Source organism: Anopheles maculipalpis, chromosome 2RL, assembly GCF_943734695.1.
Source record: "Anopheles maculipalpis chromosome 2RL, idAnoMacuDA_375_x, whole genome shotgun sequence".
In the NCBI taxonomy this organism is placed as follows: domain Eukaryota; kingdom Metazoa; phylum Arthropoda; class Insecta; order Diptera; family Culicidae; genus Anopheles; species Anopheles maculipalpis.
Window position 1 is genome coordinate 34,953,350 of NC_064871.1, and position 23,140 is coordinate 34,976,489.

At 43.2% G+C, this 23,140-nt stretch overlaps 2 protein-coding genes across 3 annotated transcripts in view; both read left to right on the plus strand.

Annotated features, from left to right (window-relative positions):
- Positions 1–17,133, plus strand: part of LOC126558836 (homeobox protein homothorax) — a 58,723-nt gene extending 41,590 nt beyond the window's left edge. The window contains exons 4-6 of the mRNA XM_050214911.1: positions 7,063–7,113; positions 7,258–7,308; positions 16,791–17,133. Coding sequence (XP_050070868.1) covers positions 7,063–7,113; positions 7,258–7,308; positions 16,791–17,051 — 363 coding nt within the window. The 3' untranslated portion in view covers positions 17,052–17,133. The remainder of the gene's footprint in view (positions 1–7,062; positions 7,114–7,257; positions 7,309–16,790) is intronic.
- The window catches only part of LOC126558244 (isocitrate dehydrogenase [NAD] subunit gamma, mitochondrial), a 517,410-nt gene that overhangs the window by 339,352 nt on the left and 154,918 nt on the right, over positions 1–23,140 (plus strand). Inside the window, exon 5 of one of the 2 annotated variants that reach the window (XM_050214219.1) lies at positions 1,663–1,674. The exons of the other annotated variant lie outside the window; for it this stretch is intronic. The gene's annotated coding sequence lies outside the window, so the exon portion shown is untranslated. Of the gene's footprint in view, positions 1–1,662; positions 1,675–23,140 lie in introns of those variants that run through there. 2 annotated transcript variants of the gene reach the window in all.

The following is a 23,140-nucleotide window of genomic DNA, read 5'->3' on the forward strand; positions in this document are numbered from 1 at the left end:
CGGTGTGTCGATGCCTGTCGATGAGGTCATCGAAATCGAATTCGTCACGCATACGCCATATGTGTGCAGTGCTGCGTTTCGAAGATCCGCCTGCACTACGGCCTGCAGTAGAAGCAGAAGAAGTGGAGTCATTGATTGCAAATCTGTTTTTTTTTCTCTTCTTCTTCTCCTCCTCTTGCTAAGGATCGTTGCACCAAATGACATTTAATTGGATTTTATTCCGTTACATTCGGATCGTGTGTACACTTCTTCGAAGAAGGAAATCGTCTGCGGTAGAGGGTGAAGATTTATGCATTAACATAAAACCGTTTCCGGAATCGTAGAAAAGCACACACTCACACGCACGCTAAGAAGGTAAATTAATCACTTGGCCACAAATAATTAGTGCCGAAAAAACAAAAACATTGACTTCTGCTCACAGTAGCGCACAGTCTCGCACAGGCTGCCAGAGGCTGTACAAACAAACAGTTGAGCAAACACAGCACACTCACGGCCCAAAAGGATCCATAGTCCGGAAAGGCAGAATAAATAACAAAATGTGTGTGTGTGTTTGTTGGGAACGGCAGCAATAAACCAGAAGTAAAGCAAAGCAACAGCAGGAACAGCAGACAGCAGAAAACCTGCGACGTGCATCATAAAAAGGCGTGAAAGTATGACGAGAATTTCGGTTGGAAATTTATGCAATCATCAATCGCGCATGAGAGCATGGCTCGGGCCTCCGCTCCATACGCGGACAGGACGCCGCGCGATGATCTCTTTCTTACTGTTTCGCTGGGCAGGACGGGGACAAGAAAGCAGGGCGAAAAACAAGGGCAGGGAAAAATCTGCAATCAATACTCGATCTACAAACAACAACTATTTACAACTATATGCACACACCAGTTCCACGATCCACGCCGATCACGACGGTGCTGGGTGATGGGTAAGAACAGGCGAAGGACAACCGAGCGCGCGCGAGAAAGAGAAGGAAACCGAACACGTGCAACATGAACGCCCAGGATGCCCTTTTTGATGATGAAATGTTTATTTTCGTTTTTTTTTTATTTATCTTTATCTTGCTCTCTCGGTTGTGTGTGTGTTTAATGCAGTCTCCGCACATTGAGTCTGGTGCCTGATCGCGTTTTTCGCGGCATTGGTCCTGCGGAATTGTATATGTACGTGTAACTCGCCACACACAGCTAGCAAAGCAGGGGCAGCTCTTCTGCGGTGGAGCCGAACGATAATTTATGAGCCTCACTTACATCTATATGTGCGTGTGTGTGTGTGTGTATCGCGTAGAAGGCGCCATCCTCCTGCCATCAGGGTTTCCCCATCTTCACTCCCACCGAAACCTTTCGATCCCAGTGGGGTTGAGAATATTTTATTATGCCTATCTCGAAACGATTTGATTATTGTTTTGATCATAAATTTGACCAAGCAGCCAACCAAACCAACCAACCATCGGCACCTTCTCACATTCTCTCACACCCACAACCCCTCTGCGGAACACCATGGCGCCTGCGAGCGAAGAAGACGTCTTCTTTCTTCTGCCACCAAATGAAGATTGTTTAATGGTACGGTACGCCGTGACGGGGGTATTTAGTTTTTTTTTTCCTCGGTGGAGATGGAGCGAGGTAGGTTGGGTTTCGATTTCTTTAGCAATTAGCGCCAGGGTAGCTTAAGGCAGCAAACGGGACGACTTTTGGCAGTGGACCATGGGAAGGAGAAGGAGCTAGAGGCGACGAACGCTAAGGCAGCGAAAGATATGTTATTTCCGGTTATCGGCAGTCAATACAGGCACGCGGCAGCATGATGAAATTAGCCCGCGTGCCATTACTGACTTATCGATTAGGCATCCCGAGCAATCCAATCCAATCGAATCCACTCCCTTACGCCGGCTTTCCCCATTAAAGGGGAAACCCCAATTTCGATGGCATTTTGTTGTATGCTTCCGCTGGGAATTAAAAGACGATAGTTTTTCCGGGAGTTTCGATTACTTTCGTTCGGTAAGAATTGCTGCAGAGCTTCAGTATCTAGTCAGCAACAAAGGCGAAGGAAAGCTTGAAACGACTAGCAAAAGGATAGAGCCAGAAGAAGTAATTACTAATTACCATTTCTGAGCGTTTCTTTCCTTTCCAATTCTTGCTTGACAGACGCCTGGCACTGTTATCCCCGGTGCGGTTTTTAGGTTGGGAATTATCTCATCAGCAGGTCCGGCCTCCCAGAATAACACAAAACTTGTCGGGGTCTGGGCCCTCACCACCGTTGCCGAGGCTAATGACACATTTTAATAACATGTGCCGAAAAGGAGGGATCGTTCAAATCGCCGCATCGCCATCGGACTAATAAATGCTCATAATTTATGTAAAACCAAACCAACCAGATGTGAACCGAGGCTGTATTGGAAGCGGGTATCCTGCTGATGATGATGTTTCTTTCGGGAGAAGCGATCGGTGCGAACAGGACGTTCATCCTTCGTCGCGTTTGGGAACCGATCGAAAGATCCTTTTTGACTTTTTGAAGAAAGGTTGAGTAATTTATGGCTAATCCATAAAACGGCATTTTAATATCTTATAACACCCCGAGAAGGGAAGCCTCACTCCCTAACAAGGTGCCACGCGGTCAAGGTGGCCGGGTTCTAAGTCGAGCGTTAAATAGCTGCCCCACCGTGTTGTTAAGCTGATCCGCTTAAGCAACACTTGGCTGCCTGTGTGCAGTGTTTCGAAAAGTGGAATAATTGTTGAAGAATTATTTCCTGGACTTCCTGCATTACGGACAGGGAAGTGTCCTCTGTTTGTCGGTTGGGGACAACCGTGTTTGGAACTTATTATCATCGAGAATCACTACAAGTCACGGAAGTGTCTCTTTTTAGTGCTGAGTTCGGTAAATCTCCTTCGCTTGGCTCTAAACGATTCCCCAAAATACGGACGAAAGGAACAGCATTTTGATAAACATCAAGCGAATAGTTACGGAATGCCTTAATTTCTGTTCGGTAGAGTAGAATTCGTCCCAAGCACGCAAACTTTTCGTATCTTTAATCGAATTTTGAGTGCCGAAATGCATTCGAGGCTGGATTATATCGGTCCCGGTTGTTGGCACGAAATCGTTGAGGGGTACCCATTTTGAAAGCTTAGGACATATTACGAATAATTGCAGTTCCGCATGTTACCACTTAATAGTATCTTTATGGCAATCGAACGTTTCAGCGCGTGAAAAGGGCCATTTAAATTGGCTTTCAATTTGCCAGCTCTTGAAGGCGCGAAATCTTTGCGCAGTTCTATGCACATAAAATGCAAAATTAAATCTCCAAAATCGACACACAAACGAGAACCGATTTTCTGCTTCCTTCCATTGCACAGCCCAGACATTGGTTGAGATTTTCGAAAAATACCAGCACGACTGTACGCCTTATGCTTCGATGCCATTATTATTTTGTACACTCGTTGCGAAATAAAGTTATAAATTTATTGCTCCGTTACAAAAAAAAAAAGGGAACGCAGCAACGCACACACGCAGTGCACAAAATCCATTAGGAATTCCTTCATCCCCGGCGCGGGATGATGATATTTCATTTTTGCTCATTTTTTACCTATTCTTATGATGGCCGGTGCAAAAAAAAAACGACAAAGTGTAAGAAAGTGCACTTGGGAGAAGAGGACCACAGGAGAAGCAAAAAAAACAAACTACACGGCTTATCCGTGAAGAGCTCGCTCCGATTGCGTCGGACGGCAGAGGACCTACTTCTCCCGCACAGCACAAACCATTACCGAAAACCCCTAATGGCATTCATTTCGACTACACACCGACTAAAGGCCCGAGTTCTCAGGAACAGACGCAAACCTCTTAGGGGACCACGTCGAGAAGCCTCACATAAGCTCCCCAACAATCCAAGGATACTGTTGGTTCGGCTGTTCGCCCTCCCTAACACAGCGCCCAACGTAGTAATCCCTCCGTAATGCCTCGTCTACCGATCCATTCGTACAGCGACCAACAAATGTGCGTATCCTGGTCTGCTTGCTTGCGTCCCGGGTATCCGGAAAATCCCTTGGATCCCTTCTACATTTCGCACCACTCCCGCCCCCCCATTGTGGAAGTGTGCGAATGAAGTTATGAAATAAAATAGTCCACGAATTGTTGTTTAGTGTGTTGTTTTGGGGTTCGGTTTGGCCGAAAGAGGTTTCCCTACTTTTCCTGGGCAAAATAACCAGAAAGAAAGAATGGGAATGGATTTCCTTCCTTGGAACGGTTCTCCTCCCTTCGGGCTGGCAAGGCCCTTAGCCGACTTTGTCAATTTACCTTCAATTTGTAGCAAAACGATGCCGTACGCATTGGCAATTCCAATCCCAGCTCACTGACCCGTGCATTATTACGCCCGACGCGGATCAAAACCACCCGAAGTTCGTCTTGCGTGGAAGTTGATGATGTCCCGCTGCGTATGTTCCGGCATATTTCGAATCCGTTGCGGATCGTTCTGTCCGATTGGGTGGTTTTCCTTGCTTGCCACACACACACACACACCCATGCACGCGTACACAAGAAAAGAAAAACATTCAGTCGGAAAAACGGTTTTTGCCAATTTTTTGGGGTTTTTCGCCCCGGTTTGGTTGTCGTTTGTCGGGAGTTTTTCTCTTCCAGTTCCGGTCCAACTGCGAAAAACATCGTCATCGTAGCTGCGCACGGGTACAAATCCCCAACTTCCTTGCTGTTTTCGATCGCTTTGCGCTTCGGGCGGGAGAGTTCTAGCTTTGCTGGTGACTGGCCCCTTATTTCCGGCGCCTTGTGTCCTTGCGCTCTTGATAGCCATCCCATCGCGCTTCCCGTTAACAATGATCCGGATGTGTTTCCTTTTAGTGACGTAACGAACGCTCCCCGTGTTATTTCGTGTTTTTCGTTCGGGTTAAGAAGGTTGGGTCCGGGGGCGAAGACAAGAAAAAAAACTGTCACTTTCTTTATCGCTTCGTCTGGTTGTGTGTTTGGGTAACTTGCGTAACATTTCCTCACCATTTCTATCTAAAAGAGTATATTTCGCTGGGAGAAAAGGTAGCAATTTTTCCCAATTGCAAAATGGAGCGAGTTATTTTTTTTCCCATGCCAACCAGATGGCGGAAACGTAATCACAAATGTACTCCCAATGCTGTGTTTTGAAGACGCACTGGTGGAGAGTATTTGGCTTCGGTCGTCAATGGTTTGGTGTCCTTAATTTCCGGAAGGAACGGCTACAGTAATGGTTTGCGAGTGAAGCAAAAGGCAAAGCCAATGCCGGAGACCGCACACTTCAACTTGAAGGCCTATTTCTGTTTCCTGTTTTCGGGAACCGGAGAGTAAGAAAAATATATACCACGAACCCCACCCAGAACCGACCGACAATGGAAATTGGCCGAGAGGTTTGTACCAGTTGAACTGTGAAATAATATTCTTCTCCGTTCGGAGGGTTTTTGTCTCTCCTTTCTGAGCCGGTGGAAGTTTCGTTCGGGAGCCATTTTGCGTTTTGGTACATCGTTGTCCGTATTTAACGAAGCGATGATGAGAGCAACCGATACGGTCGTTACGGGACACTAGCAGAAGTATCTAAATCTAGGCGTTTTCCTCTATCAGCAACTACCACATTACAGTAAAAATAACAGACACTGTGTCCGGAAACAAGAAGGACATCATTTGACATCAGAGACACATCAGACTGGACTTGGGGGGTTTCGACACGCGCGTTGCCTCCTTCGCAAATGTGCAAGGAAAATGGTCTTCATTTTTCCCCGAAGAGTCATCACTGTGGGCTTGCTGCACGGCTAGTTAAATGTTCCATTTCGATCGAAAGCAAATTATCATTAAGGGGGGCAAGCAAATGGACATTATCGTGCGCCAGAGATCATAAGGCATGTGCCTCTAGCATCCGGTCGGTGGTTCGCCTTAATCACCTGTTCGGAAGGTCGGTGATCTGGTGACCGCAGACGATGCTTTAAGTCGGAGCAGGAATTGCACTTTAAGAATGAAGATTGCTCTTTCAAAGTTCAAGGCAAGTTTTTGTTGTGAATGTAAAGAAGCATTTAACTTTAATGACACTTCGAGCAACTTTCATCAGAGGTTGAATAGAACGCAAAACTTTCTTATCAAAACAAATGACTCTTTTCTACTTTGTGCTTCGCGTTTCGCCATCATCTCTAATTTGATGGTTCTCTTTAAATATCCCTTTAAATGGAAGAGAAAATGGCCTCAAAATTATTCGAAGATATCTTCCAACAGGTGATACGATCATGAATCTTGAATAAGAAACAGTGCAATCATATGCATCCACTATACTATTCATCCACACCGTAATATGATAAAAACTGTGGGAAGTAACGTTCGTTTGTGTCTCACTGCTTGAATAAGTCTCCCCCAGGCTCCTTCGTCCCACGTTGTGGCTTTAAGAATTGCGGAAAATCTCCTAATGCACTAGCGCCAGAGTCCAATGACTCTTCAAACATAGGTAAACACAAACAGTACAGGGTCGAAGACACAAAGAGCGATAGAGGAAAAAAAAGCGAAAACAAAACCACCCGAGAATAGAATCAAAATAACAAATCATCGTATCATCGTAGTCAACCGCTCAAATGTTGCCACTGTGCGCTGATAATTTTATGACTCATGACTTTTACGACGGTTCCGTTAAGGAGGGCCAACAACACAAGAGATAAAAAAAAACCACCACACGACAAGTCGCACATTCTGTCTCACTTCCAGCTGGCTCCTGGACAGCGACGGTTTTGGAAGATTGAGGTCATAAATCCATGAAGTCTGCTGTGGTGCCATAAAAAACGGGTGGCCACCGGTTGATTTTTTAGTGTGCGTGTATGTTCTTGCTTAACATTTGTATCTCATTCGGCCAATGTAGAGCTCTATCGGCGTCATCGTCGACGACGGGGCGTTATTTGTTTGACTACCAAAAATCACACCTACCAGATATTGCTTCCTTTGATAGTATCTCTTAGTCCATAGTATCTCTCGCGGGCCCACGTAGTAGTATCTTTAAGACCGCCCCCCTTTATCGTTTGCTCTCAAAGTTTTGCTGTACTAATGTGCTATTTTTCCTTTTCATTTCGTCCCCAGATTCGGCAAGAAAAACCCTACTACGTAGCAGATCCCGAAGTGGACTCACTTGTAAGTATCCAATTATCAGTCTAGAAACGTGTACTGCTCCACCTCAACATAGTCCCGATTATTTGAAGAAAAAAGGACTTTGCGTCGAATCACTGTTAATTCAGAGTGCTAATCCTACCTTCTCTTCTCTCTCTTCCTTTCTAGATGGTGCAAGCAATTCAAGTTCTAAGGTTTCATCTTTTAGAACTCGAAAAAGTAAGTAACACCCGCCAAATTAGTAACAACCAAAAACCAAAACAACGAAACAACAATAAAATACAATTGGAATCATACGAAGCTTTTTCGTTGTATCAAATAATGCTTCGCATTTCCGACATTCCTTTTCTTCGTGAAAAGAAAAATAACAAATAACTAAAGCATCCACAACACAACGCCGGATTTGCATTGAATCCAGCGGGTGCAAAGAAACCACTTTGTGCGTTCTGTTTCGAACCAAAGCGCCCGCAAACTTCTCGACCAAAAAGTTGTTTTTTTTTTTTGGTGGGAGTGTTCGTTGTGTGTTGTTTAGATGTTTTATGTATTTTTATTTTTTGTGCCTGTGCGGCCGTCAACGTGCCGTGTTTCTTAGCGGTGATCTTCTCTTGTTGTTTACATGCATTGCCCGGTTTGGCACGCATCACCAACTGATTGATGATGTGCAGAATATTACATTCACTGTTGTGTTTCACCCAGATGCGCTGGGGGTATCGATGTTTCGAACCCGTAAGCAGAAATTCATTTTTGTCAAACTGGCGGAAAAAAAAAGGTTTTACAATGTGTTATACTCAAAATCGAACGAAGGATATGTGATGTACTTCGAAAAAGGATTTCGTTACTAATCCAAACTAGCGATCATTAGTTAGAATAATTAGTCGAAGCTTCGGTTAACATTACCATACTATCGTAAACCAACCTGACTCACTTACTGTTTGTGTGGGTTTAGGTTTATTAGTCCGTTTCTTCGGACACTTTTTTCATATTCTCGTACTCGTCGATCTTCAGCAGTAAATAACGCAATGTGTTGATAGTGTTATAGTACCGATGTAGAAATGATAAGCAAAATTCTGGCCCACAAAGCCGCCAAAAAAACATAATCATATTACCCTTACCGTTTGAACTTCCTAACAAGGAAAAGCTTTTTTTTATCCCCTTCAAAATTACCTGAACTTCAAAAGATAGCCTATCGGTTTCTAATTATGAAATTAGAAGTTGTATCTGTCCATCAAAAGCCAGCAATAAATGTACTCCAAGAAGGGGTTTTTTTTGTTGTTGTCTGTGTCCGTTACCTTCCTTCTTCTTCTCAGCTTGGTTTCCGCCGCTTTCGCTGCTTCGTCGCAGCACACGCAAACGACATCAAATGATCTCCTTTTTGTTTCACCTGTTTCGACAACAGTTCCCAACCCGCTAAAAAGGGAAAGGGTTCCGGATCCTTGGCCGTGTGCCTGTGGCGAGACGCGGCGCAGTAAAGTCGGAGGTATCGTATTTATTAGCATCAATTGGGAAATTTGTGCACCCAAGCAAATGGCAACTGCTGGCGAAGGACGGTCGTCCCCAAGACAACCTGGGGCGTGGGGTAAAATAAAAGACACTGGCGTAGTCGAGGACAGACAGTTGCAACGGATCACCCCATAAACGGGGAAACACGAATGGGAGATTGAACTCTGCCGATAAGCAGAAGTCCCGGTCGAAAACTTTAAACTTATGCTGAACTGAAGGGGTGACCAGCCAGAGGAGGCTTTGGCGGGTTCGAAGGGTGAAGAACAAGGAAAACACCGTTCCGTGAGCTTTTCAGAAGAGTTGGACTTTTTTTGTTTTTTTGTACGTAGCGTGCGTTCGACTTGAACGGCTTTTTTTTTTTATTATTATTTCAATTCCTTTCCCAAGCGCGCCTTTTTGGATAGCATCTGTGCGTGTGCGCGGCCATCTCTACTACTTCTGTTACGCAGAGCGACGGCACCGAATTGAAATAGAACGCACCGAGCAGCGCATACCTTGGGACCTGCGCCATTTATTGACCATTGGCCCGTGTGGTGGTGGTAAAACTGCTCTTCCGGAACCAGAACCGTTTTGGCCAAAAAGGAACAGAGCAGTGAAAAGCGAGTGCGGTGAGGGGCGAGGGAGCGAGAAACAATGAAAGAATGGTGAAGCACTAGCTACCCTCATCATCTGCTCTAGTGTGCGGCGCGCCGGAATAGAAAATTGGTGAAATGAAATTCTAGTCATGAAAATGTTAATTAATTTTACTGCAACAAATTCGTGCTACTAATCTGTTATACATTTCATTATCATGTTAATTACACCGGATTGTGGGAGTAAAAGCTGGTGGCCCCCGCCTAGCGAGCGGGAATGTTCGCGGAATGGGTTTGGTTTGATTCTTTGTTTGTTCGCCGGTTGGTTGGCTGGCTTCCTTGTCCAATTTGTTGGCCCTAACTGGCGTTGTAAGGTGCGTTTTTTTTTTGGGGTTGGAACGGGTTAAAACGGATGAGTCGTAAATTATTTTTCCCCAACCGCCATTAATTTGCTTGCTTGAGGAGATCAGTAGCGATCAGTAGCTGGATAAGCTCGAGAGAATTTGTTCGCGATGCTGTTTCTTGAAAGCGTTGAATGCGGGAATGTTGAAATGGAATTAGCAAGATGAGAATGTATCGCGGATAATTCATTCTGAGCTAGGACTCTGAGGGAGTCCTAGCAGAGGACTCCCTCAGAGCATTACAATTTCCTTCGAGCGCCCTACTAAGGATCTTACTTACTGTCAGTTTTGGAGTAAAAACTTGACTATTTGCAGATCACAGTACATTCAATACCATTTTATCAATTCTAGAAACTTTAAAAAAAAAAAACCCTCTTTTTTCACCGCTGCCTTTGTTGCAACCTGCCCGACAGTCTAATCATGGCGCCATTTGCTGATGGCGCGAAAAAAAATGTAATCAAATAATCCCTCGAATTGGGCGTTTGATAATGGCCAGTTGACCCTTAACCGGGTTGTGTACGTTATTGAGCCAATCATACTTGTACTGGGGAGAAAATAAACATCAATAACGTATCGCTCAAGAAACCGTCTGGCCCGGCAGCGCAAGCACTAGCAGTAGTAGCAATTAGGGGTGCGGCGGAGACATTACCGAAAGGTCTCCATTATCAGGAACCTGATCAGCTGTTTGTGTGGATTCGCTCTTTACCCCGTTGTTTGCTGCCCGCCTGCCTCATCCGGCCAACCGTCCCGGCTTGCTCGTTATCCGGAGCGATTGAAAGCACCTTGACAAGCATCGTCGATTGCATCGTCGGATCGGGATCGGATTGAGCTGATGATTGATTGCAATAATAATATTAGTATCAACATCGCTCTCCGTGTGCCCTTTTCTGTGCCTCTCGCAAAATGACACTTTGATGTACCGACCGCAATTTGTTGGTACGGTACGCGGAAACCATTTTGCGATTATGTGTGGAGGGACTCTATCGGGGTGAGAGGGAACCCCAGGCTGTATGAGGTTTGATACAGTGCGCAGCAGCTGGTGTAGCTGGGGATGTGTGGATGAGAAATCATCTTTCGATAGAAGTTTTCTTCCCACACTCTACCAACAACTCCACAAGTGCTCGCCAGCCCTCCCATTGGAACCTTTTTGGTGATGAGATTGCTCCACTATCCTCATAGGATGGATTCGGAGCTGGGGTGTGGGTGGGAGCTGGGGACTAATGTTAAAAATATGTAGTTCCATTTTTCGCTCTCCTATCCAGAGCGCCTGCAATGTTTTGTGCTTTTTATCTTCGCCACTGGATTAAATGTCTGATGCTGCAGCATGATGACGGTGACGGTCCTTAGAAAATTGGCCTGGAACATGAATTGGCTCGCTTTTGTTGCACGGAGCCTGCCAAAAAGGACATCAAGGAGGGATCAATAAAATCTCCCGATTTATGACCAACACGAGCACTCAACTCTCACACACGCACACGCATTTCACGGTGCAGTGGGCTTCCTATTGTGAGCGCCGGAACAAGTATTATCACTTCGCCAACACGCGTGCATGAGCACACGAGAAATTGTCATAAACATTTCGAATATATGACACACACATCTACCAGGGTCTGCTTTTATTCGTTTCTCCACAGTTGCTCGCTTGAGGTTTCCCGAGGCCCCCAGAACCTTTGCACCAAAAGCATTATTTGTGAGCAGTTTCGTTTCGCGTTTACCTTTTGCCGGCTCGGTTGGTGCGAATTATCACGGGGACAATTAATTGGGCACGAATTGGCGACGGCAGCATGCTTTGCAAGGAAGTTATCTTTTAATTCTGCAACCAGTAGAGTGTGCCGGTTTGCCGCCTGTGGAGTGTAATTTTAGCCTTTCAAACCCTTGATTACATGCGATCGTTGCATATTGTTATGGTAGAACTAACTGCAACACGTTGAATGTACGTTCAAATGATTTGCGAACAGCAGTTCTCGGTTTTCGAGACGGACAGTGAGACCAAGATAATAAAGCGTCTTTCCTGATCGTTGCGTTGGACCTTCCTTGGCTTCCTGAGCTTACGTTTGGGCGGCCAAAGAACGGGCTGCTTGGGAAGGGGGGTTGCCGTTTCTTGGTCTGCTCAATCCTCGCTGTTGTTCTTTCGTACACATTCGACCACCAGCTGACCATCGACCAGCTACTCCCCGCAGCTTTCAAATCGGGTGGTGGACATAAAATATGGATTCGATTCGGAGTTTCGGTTGAAATTCGAGCCGAAGGCGAATATTGAAAATCTGTAATGGGTTTTTTTTTGTCCTCCCTCCCGTACGCGGCAACCGAAATGCGGGAGAAAACTCACGCGGAGCGCTGCCGAGGCTTAGCTTTGGGTGCAAAATGAATCAAAATGAATCCCCGTGTCTGGGACCCACGGACTCCAAGGCGTAGTAGTTCTGCGGTGTGTTTTGGTCCGCGGAAGAGACCTAAAAAAAAAAGCGAACTTCCCGACGTAAAGAATATCGAATGTACATTTGAATACTTTGCACACACACACACAAACGCGGGCAGAGAGGGAGAGAAAAAAAAGGCAAAATAAAACAAAATCCTCGCGGACACACGGAAGAGAGACACCCCAATGTCAAGCGCACCAACACCCCACAAGGCAAGGATAAACGATATCAGGCAGGGGAATATGGCATATAAATATCGCCGAACGAAACGAACGAACTATCATCGCAAAGAGGAGCACCACACAAAAAAAAACCAAACTAAAAACAAAATAAATAAATAAAGAACACAATGAAACACTACATGAATTCGTTCGGCCTGTGTATCTGGTGGTGGACGGCGACGTTTGGTTCGTTTTTGGCCACCCGCGGCCACCATCCCAATCCGTTCGCCTTCCTGCCAACCCAACCTGCCGTCAATCGCAGGCTACCAAACAAAATGGGAAAGAATAATTTATTTCATTTTCGGCTTTCGATCCGTCCTCGGTGTGGTTCCAACGGAATCAAAGACGAAACAAAAAACAAAAAAAAACACACAGCATTTGTTGTGTTCTCCCCGGGCTCGTTAGTTCTTGCGCGTTTCGTCTAACATTTTCGGTAAAACAGGTTTACCTGTGTGCCACATGTGCGTGTGTGTGTGTTTGCTGGGCCTTTTTTTTTTGGTTTTCAATTGCCCAACACGGTGTCCCACCGTGGATCATCGCTTTGTGTGATTCGGACCCGGGCTGCCAGCTCCAGCATTGTCCGCGTCTTGCATTGCGTGCGTTTGTACGATCTACACGATCTCCAAAAACGAGTGAAGGTGTACGATACGTTGATGAACGGTAACAGTACGGCTGCCCTTTGATACCGGGGTGGATACAACCTGGGCTCGGTCCAACCCGAAAATCCAACCGACCCCTTTAGATATTTGAGATTTAATGTGTCCTGCGTGGTTGGTAGCGAAAACCCTTTCAACTAGAGTCACATTTTGGGGGGGGGGGGGGGGGGGGGAAGAGAAATAAGCTTCCAAAAACCCTCACTACTCCATGGGGTATGGTTTATGCGCATTCGCTCCATATCTGTCACCAGAAGATAAATACACTGGTCGCCCTTTCCCACCCAAAAAAAAACCCCCCAAAAACCTGGAGCAGAAGATGACAGCAGCTTGTTGTCTATTTTTATGGCAAAACAATTTGCTGAAGTCAACAGAGAGAGAGAGAGAGAGGGAAAGGAAAAAAGCACTTGACAGCTACGGCTGAACAGGTTAAAGGGTTTTTATGGGTTCTCTCGAGATGACAATTTGTTTGATTCCGAAAATGTGGCGCACGTTTTGAAATAGACTTCAAATGGTGACTACCAAAAACCCAGGGCTATGATTGTTTATGAGGCACTCACACACACAAACACACACACACGCGCGCGGTCGTTGGGATACAGCGTTCCCCTTTTGTTGATATCGATCCTGCGTATTTGTCGACGCCATGCTTCGCAGCGATAACATTTATCGTTGAAGTTTATTCGATTCACCTGCTCCGTCGTGTACGCCTGCGGGGCCGTGTCGTTAGTTTGTTGGGCGAACATGGCTTCGTTCGCTTCACGCAATGGCGGGGTAATATTGGGCGCTGAGCTAGCAAATGAGAATATGGAGTAAGCGGATTTGGCACAGTGTTTCAAATTTCCTGAGCACTCCAAAAAAAAAAAAAAAAAATGGTGGCAGGTCCTTACCACTTCCTTCGACTAACGGCCATCACCGGTGGTGCACGATGATAATCGACGCGCATTCTCGAGTGAATCCGCATTGGCGGAAAAGGCTTACGGATTCTATGGCGGCGTGAGGTGCGGGGAGTGCGTTTCCATTATGTATCCCTTAAGAAATTGTTCATTCGTTCGCCGAAACCGTGTCTTGGCACTGTTTTTCTTCAGTCAAACGGTGAAACATTATAAGGTGCCCGGGGTTTTCGTGTCCGAATGGGTAGAACCCATCGGTAGAAATGCTGATGCAGCAAAGCCCCAAAAAATCATCTCCCTTGTCCTCATACTCTCCTCTCCAAAAACAGCAAAAAACCTGCGCTTCCAGCGTGTTAGCGTTAGCGGAGTGTTTCGGAAAGGATTTGCAGCCGAACGCGGCGTTTTTCTTGCTCGCTTTTACGTTCGCTTTTACAGGCGAAATGAACAATCAATCCGGTTTTGGCCAAGCTTCTCGCCTAACCTCAAAGCGAGGGACCAACTTATGCTAAGGTGATTAAACTTCCCATTGGGATACCTATGAATATTCGCATCCCTCGAATGGCGTGTGTGTGTGTGTGTGCGCCGATGGAATGTTTATCGAAAAATACTTTAAAACGCGCTCAAAACTCATTGACTCCTGCCCTTCGAAACGCTTGTTATTTCTGATCGTTCTCTGATGGTCATTCGAATCGAAGGAGATTTCGGTTTTGTGTATGTGTAGGAAGGAAGGATTTTTTCACCCTTTTTCTGTGCCTTGCTTAAATTTTTGCCGATCGTCTCTGGATATTGCGCGTGTAAACTTCTTATGCGATCGTTTGTCTGTCTCTGCATCATTCGGTGCAATCTTTTTCAGCATATGCCCACACTTAGTGATGGACTTAGGTCACGAAAGATCTAAATCCATTACGAATGTGTGTAGAGACATTGTTTTGAAAGGCTCGTAAGGAATTAAGCACTTTTTTGTGCTGGTAAGGGTGATGTCAGATCGCATAGGAATAACAATTTTGAATGAAACTTCTTCTTTCTGCTCCCTGCCATCTCGCCTGCAAGGGACGGTAAAAGGTGTAATAAAGGAATTTAAATTTGTACTAACACTATCAACACAATCGCTATTGCTGTATCGACAGTCGACGTACTACGAGAAAATAATGTACGAGAGAAACGGATGACAAATAAATATAAGATCGCGCACAAACAAAAAGCGCATGCACTCAAGTGAGAAACTTGCGAAATGCTTTGAAAATTCTAAATGCTCGGACCCACTCGGACGGACGAACCAAGTGGTGGCGATTTATTTGTATTTTTTATCTGCTGAAACGATCCCATCATTTCCCCCGCTTCACGAGCTGGATGGAAGATGATGACGGGGAGGGCAAAAACAAAGCCTTCTTCCACAAAACAATTACGACCACTCATCAGCAAAACTCAACGTTTGGTGGCCTTTAATGTAAAATGATCGCGATCGAGAGAACGTTTGGGGAATCGCGGTACAAAAAACCTGCTTTCCAGATCACATGGACGATCGTTTTCCAAATCAAAAACAAAAAATTAACGCCAATTATCTCGTTCACTTCGCCACCTGTTTTGACATCGGGATCGGAGTGACGAGAATTAGAATTCCTTTCAAACTGCAAACAGTAAGGAACGTACTGTGAGAAGGCAGACAAATGTTTTTTGATACTTTTTCCACCACGAGTCATTGGACGTTTGCGGTGGAAAAAGGTGCTTCCTTGCCGTCGGATTTGCTGTAGCCGATGAAGATTAATTTTTTTTAAAAAGCCTTCCGCTCTTATGCATCGATGATCAACACACCGATCAAGCAATCGAGCAATCAATATTTTCGAAAAAATCATGGGTTTTTTTTTCTAAATCCCGAACGGATTTTACGTCACGTTATCGCGCAATGAATATAAAACGTCACATGATAATCGTGAATGATCATAAAATATGTTTTATGTCGAACTGTTTGTTCCCCATACGCTCCCTTGTACATCCGAAGTTGGGGATTTATAATATTTATTGAATTGGTTTTTATTTTCGAACCAAATACAGCTATTCGGTCCTTGTGTTTCCGACCGTTTGAATTATGACCTCAGAAGGGTGGTGTTATTGTTATTGTAGCTTTTTACACACATACACACATGGTGAGTTGGGTGTTGTTTTTTGCCAGCAATGGCAATAATACCCTTGATGTGTGATGGATATGAAAAGAGCGAACCAATGATACACCTTGCCTGAAAACTGAATGAAAAATAAACATTTATGAAAAACTGAAGCTTCGAGATAACGAATTCTAGGCACGAGTAACACAGAATAACCAAAAAAAAAATAAAGAAAAAAATCTTCCATTTTTTATCAACATGAATCGCGATAAATAAATTTTACGCCAATCAAACTCGATTGTGCTACGAAACCTGACATATATGAAAAAAAAAAACAGAAAACCTCAAACCGAGTACAAAACAAACGCTAAAAACCTTCCAAAAGAATGACAAAAATGTTGATAATATTTTATTGCTGGTCGACATATAAATATCCCATGCAGCATTGAAACGAAACCAAAGCCAAATACTAGCTGCAATGTTTGGTGCAGTTTTTTTGGAGGGGGACACCGCGTGGGCCACCCTATACCATCAACCCCTCCCTGCATCGATACACTGTTTGCTCGTTTTTTTTTTTCTGCACAGTGTGTGGCATTGCAATATTGCTAAACCAAAATGTAAACAAACAAACGAACAAAAAAAAAAAGTATTAAACTATAACAATTGAAAACATTACCAAAAAATCATTTAAAAAACCAAAAAAAAAACACAAAAGAAGATCATAGCGTCCTATAGAAACACAGCCCACGGTAGCAGCACGGAAAAAGGCAAGAGAAGAAAAGAGAAGGGAAGAAAAGCGAGCCGCGAAAAGCCGCCCCGCAAAAAAACAAAAAAAAAACAAAAGCTCTGACAGCAAACAAACAACAAAAAAAAAGCGTCCCTGTATCAGAACTGCTTTTTTGTGACACACTTTCCCTTTCTCTGCTTTCTCTGTTGTTTCAGGTGCATGAACTGTGTGATAATTTTTGCCATCGATATATATCGTGTTTAAAGGGTAAAATGCCAATAGATTTAGTGATTGACGAACGGGACACCACCAAACCACCAGAATTAGGCGGTGCCAATGGCGAGGGTAGAAGTAATGCAGATTCAACATCGCATACTGATGGAGCTAGCACACCAGACGTTGTGAGTACCCCCTTCGCGGGAGCACATGGTCCTATATTGGCGAGCTACAATGCGGTGGTGCACCCATGTTCGTAGTACGACTATGACCTTCTTGCAAAAACGAAGCGGGTGCTCACAATGCCCTGGGATAATGGCCAGAACTTCACTTGATCGCGCTGAAGAAAACTTTGAAACGAAACAAATTTTTGCACAAAACAAAACTAAAACAAAACAAAAACGCTAGAAAGCTAGACAAACGAGAACAAGAAGCAAAACAAAAATAAAAACAATTAAAGCAAATATGCTAAAGAACTATGTCAGAACATGATGAGAACAGATTAAAAAAAAACAAACGAAAGCAAAGAACAAAACGCTACAAAATGAAGAGCATATACTAAAACCACATATGCATAATATACCATTTATATAATTTTTTATTTTCACCGCTAAAGCAAACAGCAAACAGAAGATATTACCAAATGTCTTTGTAACCAAAATGAGACAAGAATGAGCAAAACGAGATTGAAAAAAAAACAAACACACTCAAAAATCGCTACAGGATACACACATTAACACACATTTGCCCCCTTTTCCTCCCTTTAAAGAATAATAATAACTGTTGAAAATTGAATAACCTCCCCGAGTAAAACGTAAAGCTCCGCGAGCCGTAAAGTTGTTGAAACAGCGCATGAGAAATGATGATTGATACAACATTTGCGTTGTGGTGCATAACAGGCCAACTAATATACAGATACACACACACACATGTGCAGACACTTTTACACAAATTACACGCATACCAAAAATAGGAAGATAACAAAAAAGAAGTAAAGAATTCTTACTGATCTGCCCCTTTCGAAAGAGAAACTAAGGCAACAAAAAGAAAAAAAGGTTTAAAAATACAAAATTTGATAGAGAACAAAACCAACTTGCTAACAACAAGCTAGAAGAATACTGCAAATACACCCATGCACACACACACACTTTGCTACGCATGCGCACATCGCGTTGCTGCCTACTCATTTCGGTATTGATGATTGCATTTATGAGCTTTCCTTCACTACTCTTACTTCGAATTCCATTTTTCCCAATGCCTTTTGCTGGTCCACAATCAAGGATCAGGTCGCGGATGCGAATGGGCAAGCTGCACAATTGAGTTGCAAAGAAGCTGTGGCTCAATGCGCGAACCGCGAATGAGATGATTAATGAAGAGTTTTGCATCACGTACAGAAGCTTCGGAATTGCATTCCTGGACATTATATTAAAATTAAAAGCTCTCCAGCTTGCCAGCACAACTGCACAGCATGAAGTGCTGTTGCTGCGTGCCAGCAATTCTTCCCCTTTTCGTCTGGTGAATTTGCATTCGGATATCTTGTTGCAGCTTCTTTCTTTCTTTTTTTTTTTGAAATCTTGCTTAAACAACGGTTGGTACACAGCAAGCTAAAGCTCCACCTGAAAGCCTGTTTGATCTGTCTCACGTAGGCGAAGAACACGATATAGCGTGCGTTTATTATGGTGAGCATGATTCAAAATGTGTCTTCAAAAGAGGACGAGAGAAAAAAAAAACCTTCGAGATAAAGCGCACGATGCGTTCCCAGGCCAGGATGACCGATTGAATTGAGTACGATCAGACAAACTGCACAGCTACACCAACCGGGCAGACAGATCTCGGAGCCAAGGAGAAGCCTTTTTCAAACCGATTAATAAAATCGTACCCTTAGACGGAGCGGTAGAGTCAGGAAAACTAGAAGCACAAGGACATGTGTTTTTGTTCGCAGAAACCCCCTTACAGGTGAAAGGAAGCGAGCGAGCCTCGAACAAGCGGTGGATGAAAAATGGAACCGAAGCAAATAAATGATTGTTTTTGCACCGACTCACTTTTCTGAAGGAGTGGTTTGATCTACTTTTGCATTGCTTCGATGCAAAGTTTTTTTTTTTTGCTTTCTTTTTCGATGCAAGATCAAGAATTGCATGATGAATAATGAAAAAAAAAAAACGATGCTAATACGATGCCAACAACATTATGTGCCCGCGCACACGGAAAGTAGTCGCTGCGCTGATAAACGCTAATAGTAGTAGGTGTTTTGGGTGCGTGTGTGTGTGTGTGCGCAGAAGCCTTCGGAACCGAGCAGACAGAACAACCGGAAATGAGCAAACGATAATCGCCTAACTAAAAGCAGTCAAGCAGTTCGCAGCACACACACACACACGGTTTAAAAGTCAAACACCGGCAGATAAAGACAGGAAGCGATAACCATGAAAGCCCGTTGATTGTGAAAATGTAAATAGTATTTCCGCGCATTCTAGAACTAGGACAGAATTATACGCTCATAAATCGCAAACGTAGCAATGTGTTGGGGGGGGGGGGGGGGGGGGCAGTGCAGTCGTAACAGTGGCAACGCGACAGCTTACAGAAGCAGCAGCACCAACGGCAGCAGTAGCAGTACTCGCCACTACAGCAGCAACAGTCAGCAGGCCGCGCTCAAGTGAGCGTTCCAAGTGGGAGAGAAAAAGCAGAAGCATCGGCAATAGTAGTGGTGGAAAATGGTAACAAATTAGTTAAAAGAAAATCACTCCCAAAGGCAAGCAGGAGCTGATGTACACACAAATACGTAATTAGCGATGTAAGGACTGCATGCCAGCGATGGAAAGCTCGTAATTTTGAAAGCAAAATTTAATACAAAGGCAAGAAATATAAATATATTATTCCTCAATGCGTATACGTAAATGCAAGCAGGCAGTAAAGAACGGTTGATATTTAAAATAAGTCAAAGGAAAACAAAAGAGGAAAAACCAGTTGTGCAAGATCGGAGAGCGTGTTTTTGTTTTGGCTAATGCAACACAAACAAACAAAGGAAATAGAAATAGAAAATTTAAATCAAAACTAAAAGTGGTTTAAGAAAAGAAAGGCTTAACAACTACAAAAGCAACAGCGGAAACTATATTTGCTAAGGGAAAATGCATCCAACAAGAGCGTCAAAACTTACAACAACACAAACGAAAGCCCAATGTTTTGGAAACGATTATAAACAAGCAGCATTCAAGCAAGATTACAAACAAACAAAACAAAGCAAAAAGCATTAAAAAAAAAAAAAACATATAAAAAAGCGAAAAAGTAATACCAGCGAACGAACGAGATTAGTTTTGTAGCACTTCGTTTTTGCAAGAGGCCCATATAGCTCGCCAATAGTAACCATTTGTTTTCTCTTACATTGACGTAACAATTTGGCAAACAATATTTCGTGTTTTCTCCCAACCCGACGGCGCGGGGACGCGCACCACCATACAGCGCGCCCACACCCGTGTGATGATCGTACTGATTTATTGACTAATATTTTCATCCCCAAACATCCTAATTCTTTAAACAAAGTAAGAAAAAAAAACTATCCACTTATTCTAAACCAATCAATATTTCAGCATTGCAGTTAGTTTGCACTTTCAAACAAATCACCTTTTTTTTTAAAACCATGTCATTATTTCTCTCTCTCTCTCTCTCTCTCTCTCTCTAAGTTCCATTTTTTTCGTTCTACCCTTATCCCTTATTTTCTGCAATGCAATTGAGATTGATTTTAGTGATAGTTTTTTTTTTTTTTGGAACACAAACAACAGCGCTCGCTGTGTGACAATTGGAGGAAAATGGAACTAAACGTTCGATCCTGCTGATCACCCGAAAGCGTTGGGAACAGCGGTTCACGTGACATTTCATCTTCGGGCGTCATTTTTAATCACTCTTTTACTTTCAGCCTGCTCAATTTATCTTCATCAAACGGTCGCGATGATGATTTGTTTATTAGTATACTACACCACTTACCTCTTTCTAATCTCACCCCCCCCACACGTTCCCTTATCGTTGGAGAAACCGAAATTGTGTTGCCAAATTGTCACGTTTATATTATTATTTTTTTTTTAGCTGTAGATTTATTACTTTCATTCACCATTACTTTGCATGTCCTTTTTACAACTCTTGATGTGTTTATGGATTGTTAACATTTCATTCAATACTCCAATTTATCACTGATTCGCACCCAACCGATTGGTGCAAACTGTCAAGTGAACGGTTTGGAGTTGCAATATCAAAGCACGTTACGAATTTGGTGCGAAAACGGATTTTTTCTCTCTATTTGATGAAATATTACTTCTCGAGTTACAACCATGTCTTTAACGTTGTCGGCAATGATCGTCTTAAAAAGCATCATACTACTGATGTCACATCATTCTTTCACATCTCGATCTGGGGTTTCAGATGTTAAACTGGGGCTCTTTCTTGTTTTCTCTTTATTTTAATCCTCTTTCTCTATCCTCTTATTGAAGTTAATATTAACAAACGTTCTTAAAGTCGATGTTAATTCGATTAACATTCGAGTCGGTTCAACAGGCTACTCTTTCTCTTCTAAACGAATGAACAAAACGAATGTATGGGCTGGTTGCGTGACGAAGTGTTTTTTTAATATTTTTAAAACTGGATGTAACTTGTTGAGAAATAAATTTAGCTTATTTCGACACTGTTACCAACAACATTTTCAGCTTCCGCTCGTGTTTTACCTCAAAATGTTAACACATTGACTGCTTGCTTAAGAGAACTATGAATAATACTGTATCAGAGCTTGTGTTTTGTTTCGCAAAGAAAAGGAAATCTCTTTAAGCAACTACTTTCTCAATTAGCTAAATTAAACCTGCAAAACAAAAATACGTAATTCATGTACGACTGATTGTGAATCGTTCTCGTTCTTGCAACCAAAAAAAGAGGAGATTAGCTAAAACAAAACAAAACATCACGACAGCAAAGATAGGTAAATCTTTAACCATATGTAGCAGGGTAAGAGGGTTGAATACTAACTGAGGGCATTACTGGAGCAAGCGTGAAACAAATATCCTCGCCCACTCGAAATAGGAAATGGGAAAATCAGAGAATCAGAGCGGCAGAAGAAGCAGAAGGTGATGATTATAATTAATCATTGCGCAGGGAAGACAAGCGCGCACCAAACCTCGACACTGATTCTGTGCAGACGGTTTGGGCCAGTGCTCTCTGATTTTTTTTTTTTTACTTTGGCGTACGATTTAGTAAGCTGGTGACTGGATGTGAAAATTGGAATCAAAATGATTAAAAGCAAGAAAAGGAAGAGAAAAAAATATGCAAAAAAAAAATAACAAATTATACCCACTTTAAGCAATGAATTACAACGTGGTGGTAAAATGAGTATACGATTTTAAAACTAAACACACACACAGCTACAAAAAGAAGCAGCAAAACAAACAAACAAACAAAACCTAAACAAAAAACTAACTAATTCGAGTATTAAGCTTTACAACATTTTGTTTTTAGTTTGTATAATCGTTTTACTTATTACCAGTCGGTAGAGTATTTTAACCGCAGGGGCCTAGGGAACACAAACACACACACATCCACACACATACACAGAAATACGTACAGAAATTATTGGCCGATAAGTATAATAAGCGTAATGTGTAAGGAGGAAGGATTAACACACAAAAACACGAAGCAGAAGCAGCAAAGTTATACGATTTGGTAGGGTTACACGGTAGCCACAATGGCCATTGTGACAAACGGCAGCAGAGTAACAGATAAGTATATTATCTTTACTAAATTCAAAACCATTTATCCTCCGAGGGGGGGACGTTGTGAAGAAAGTATGAAAGTAGCATGGAAATATGCGTTTGAAAAAAGGAAAAAAAGAGCGAGCAGGAGCATGAGTAGAAAAATCAAAACAAGAAGAAAACCCCCAATACGGAACAATACCAACAACAAAAAGAAAAAATACATACGTATACCAAGAGCAACCACAAACGATTGCGTGATGAAGAAATTGTAAATGTATACCTAATTAAAGTATTTTCATAAAACAAATACAAAACAAGCAAACTGCTGCTGCAGCTGTGTCACACGCGCTGGCAGTTAATATTGGCTTTGTTAGGCAAGTTTAGCATGTAGGGACCGTCAAGGAAAATGTCTCGCCGCGGATGCAAAGGACAAAGGTATACTCAAGCACGCAGGACACATCGGGCGCAAAATGGCAGTCCGTACGTATCGATGGTGCCCGCGAAAACAACTCGCTCCTCCATATTTCGTGGCGCTCGTTCGTACTAAAGAACAAGCATAATTTATTCTTACCTCACAAATGCCTGCCAGCCCGATGTTCCAAGAGCGGCTAGCCTAATTATGTGCG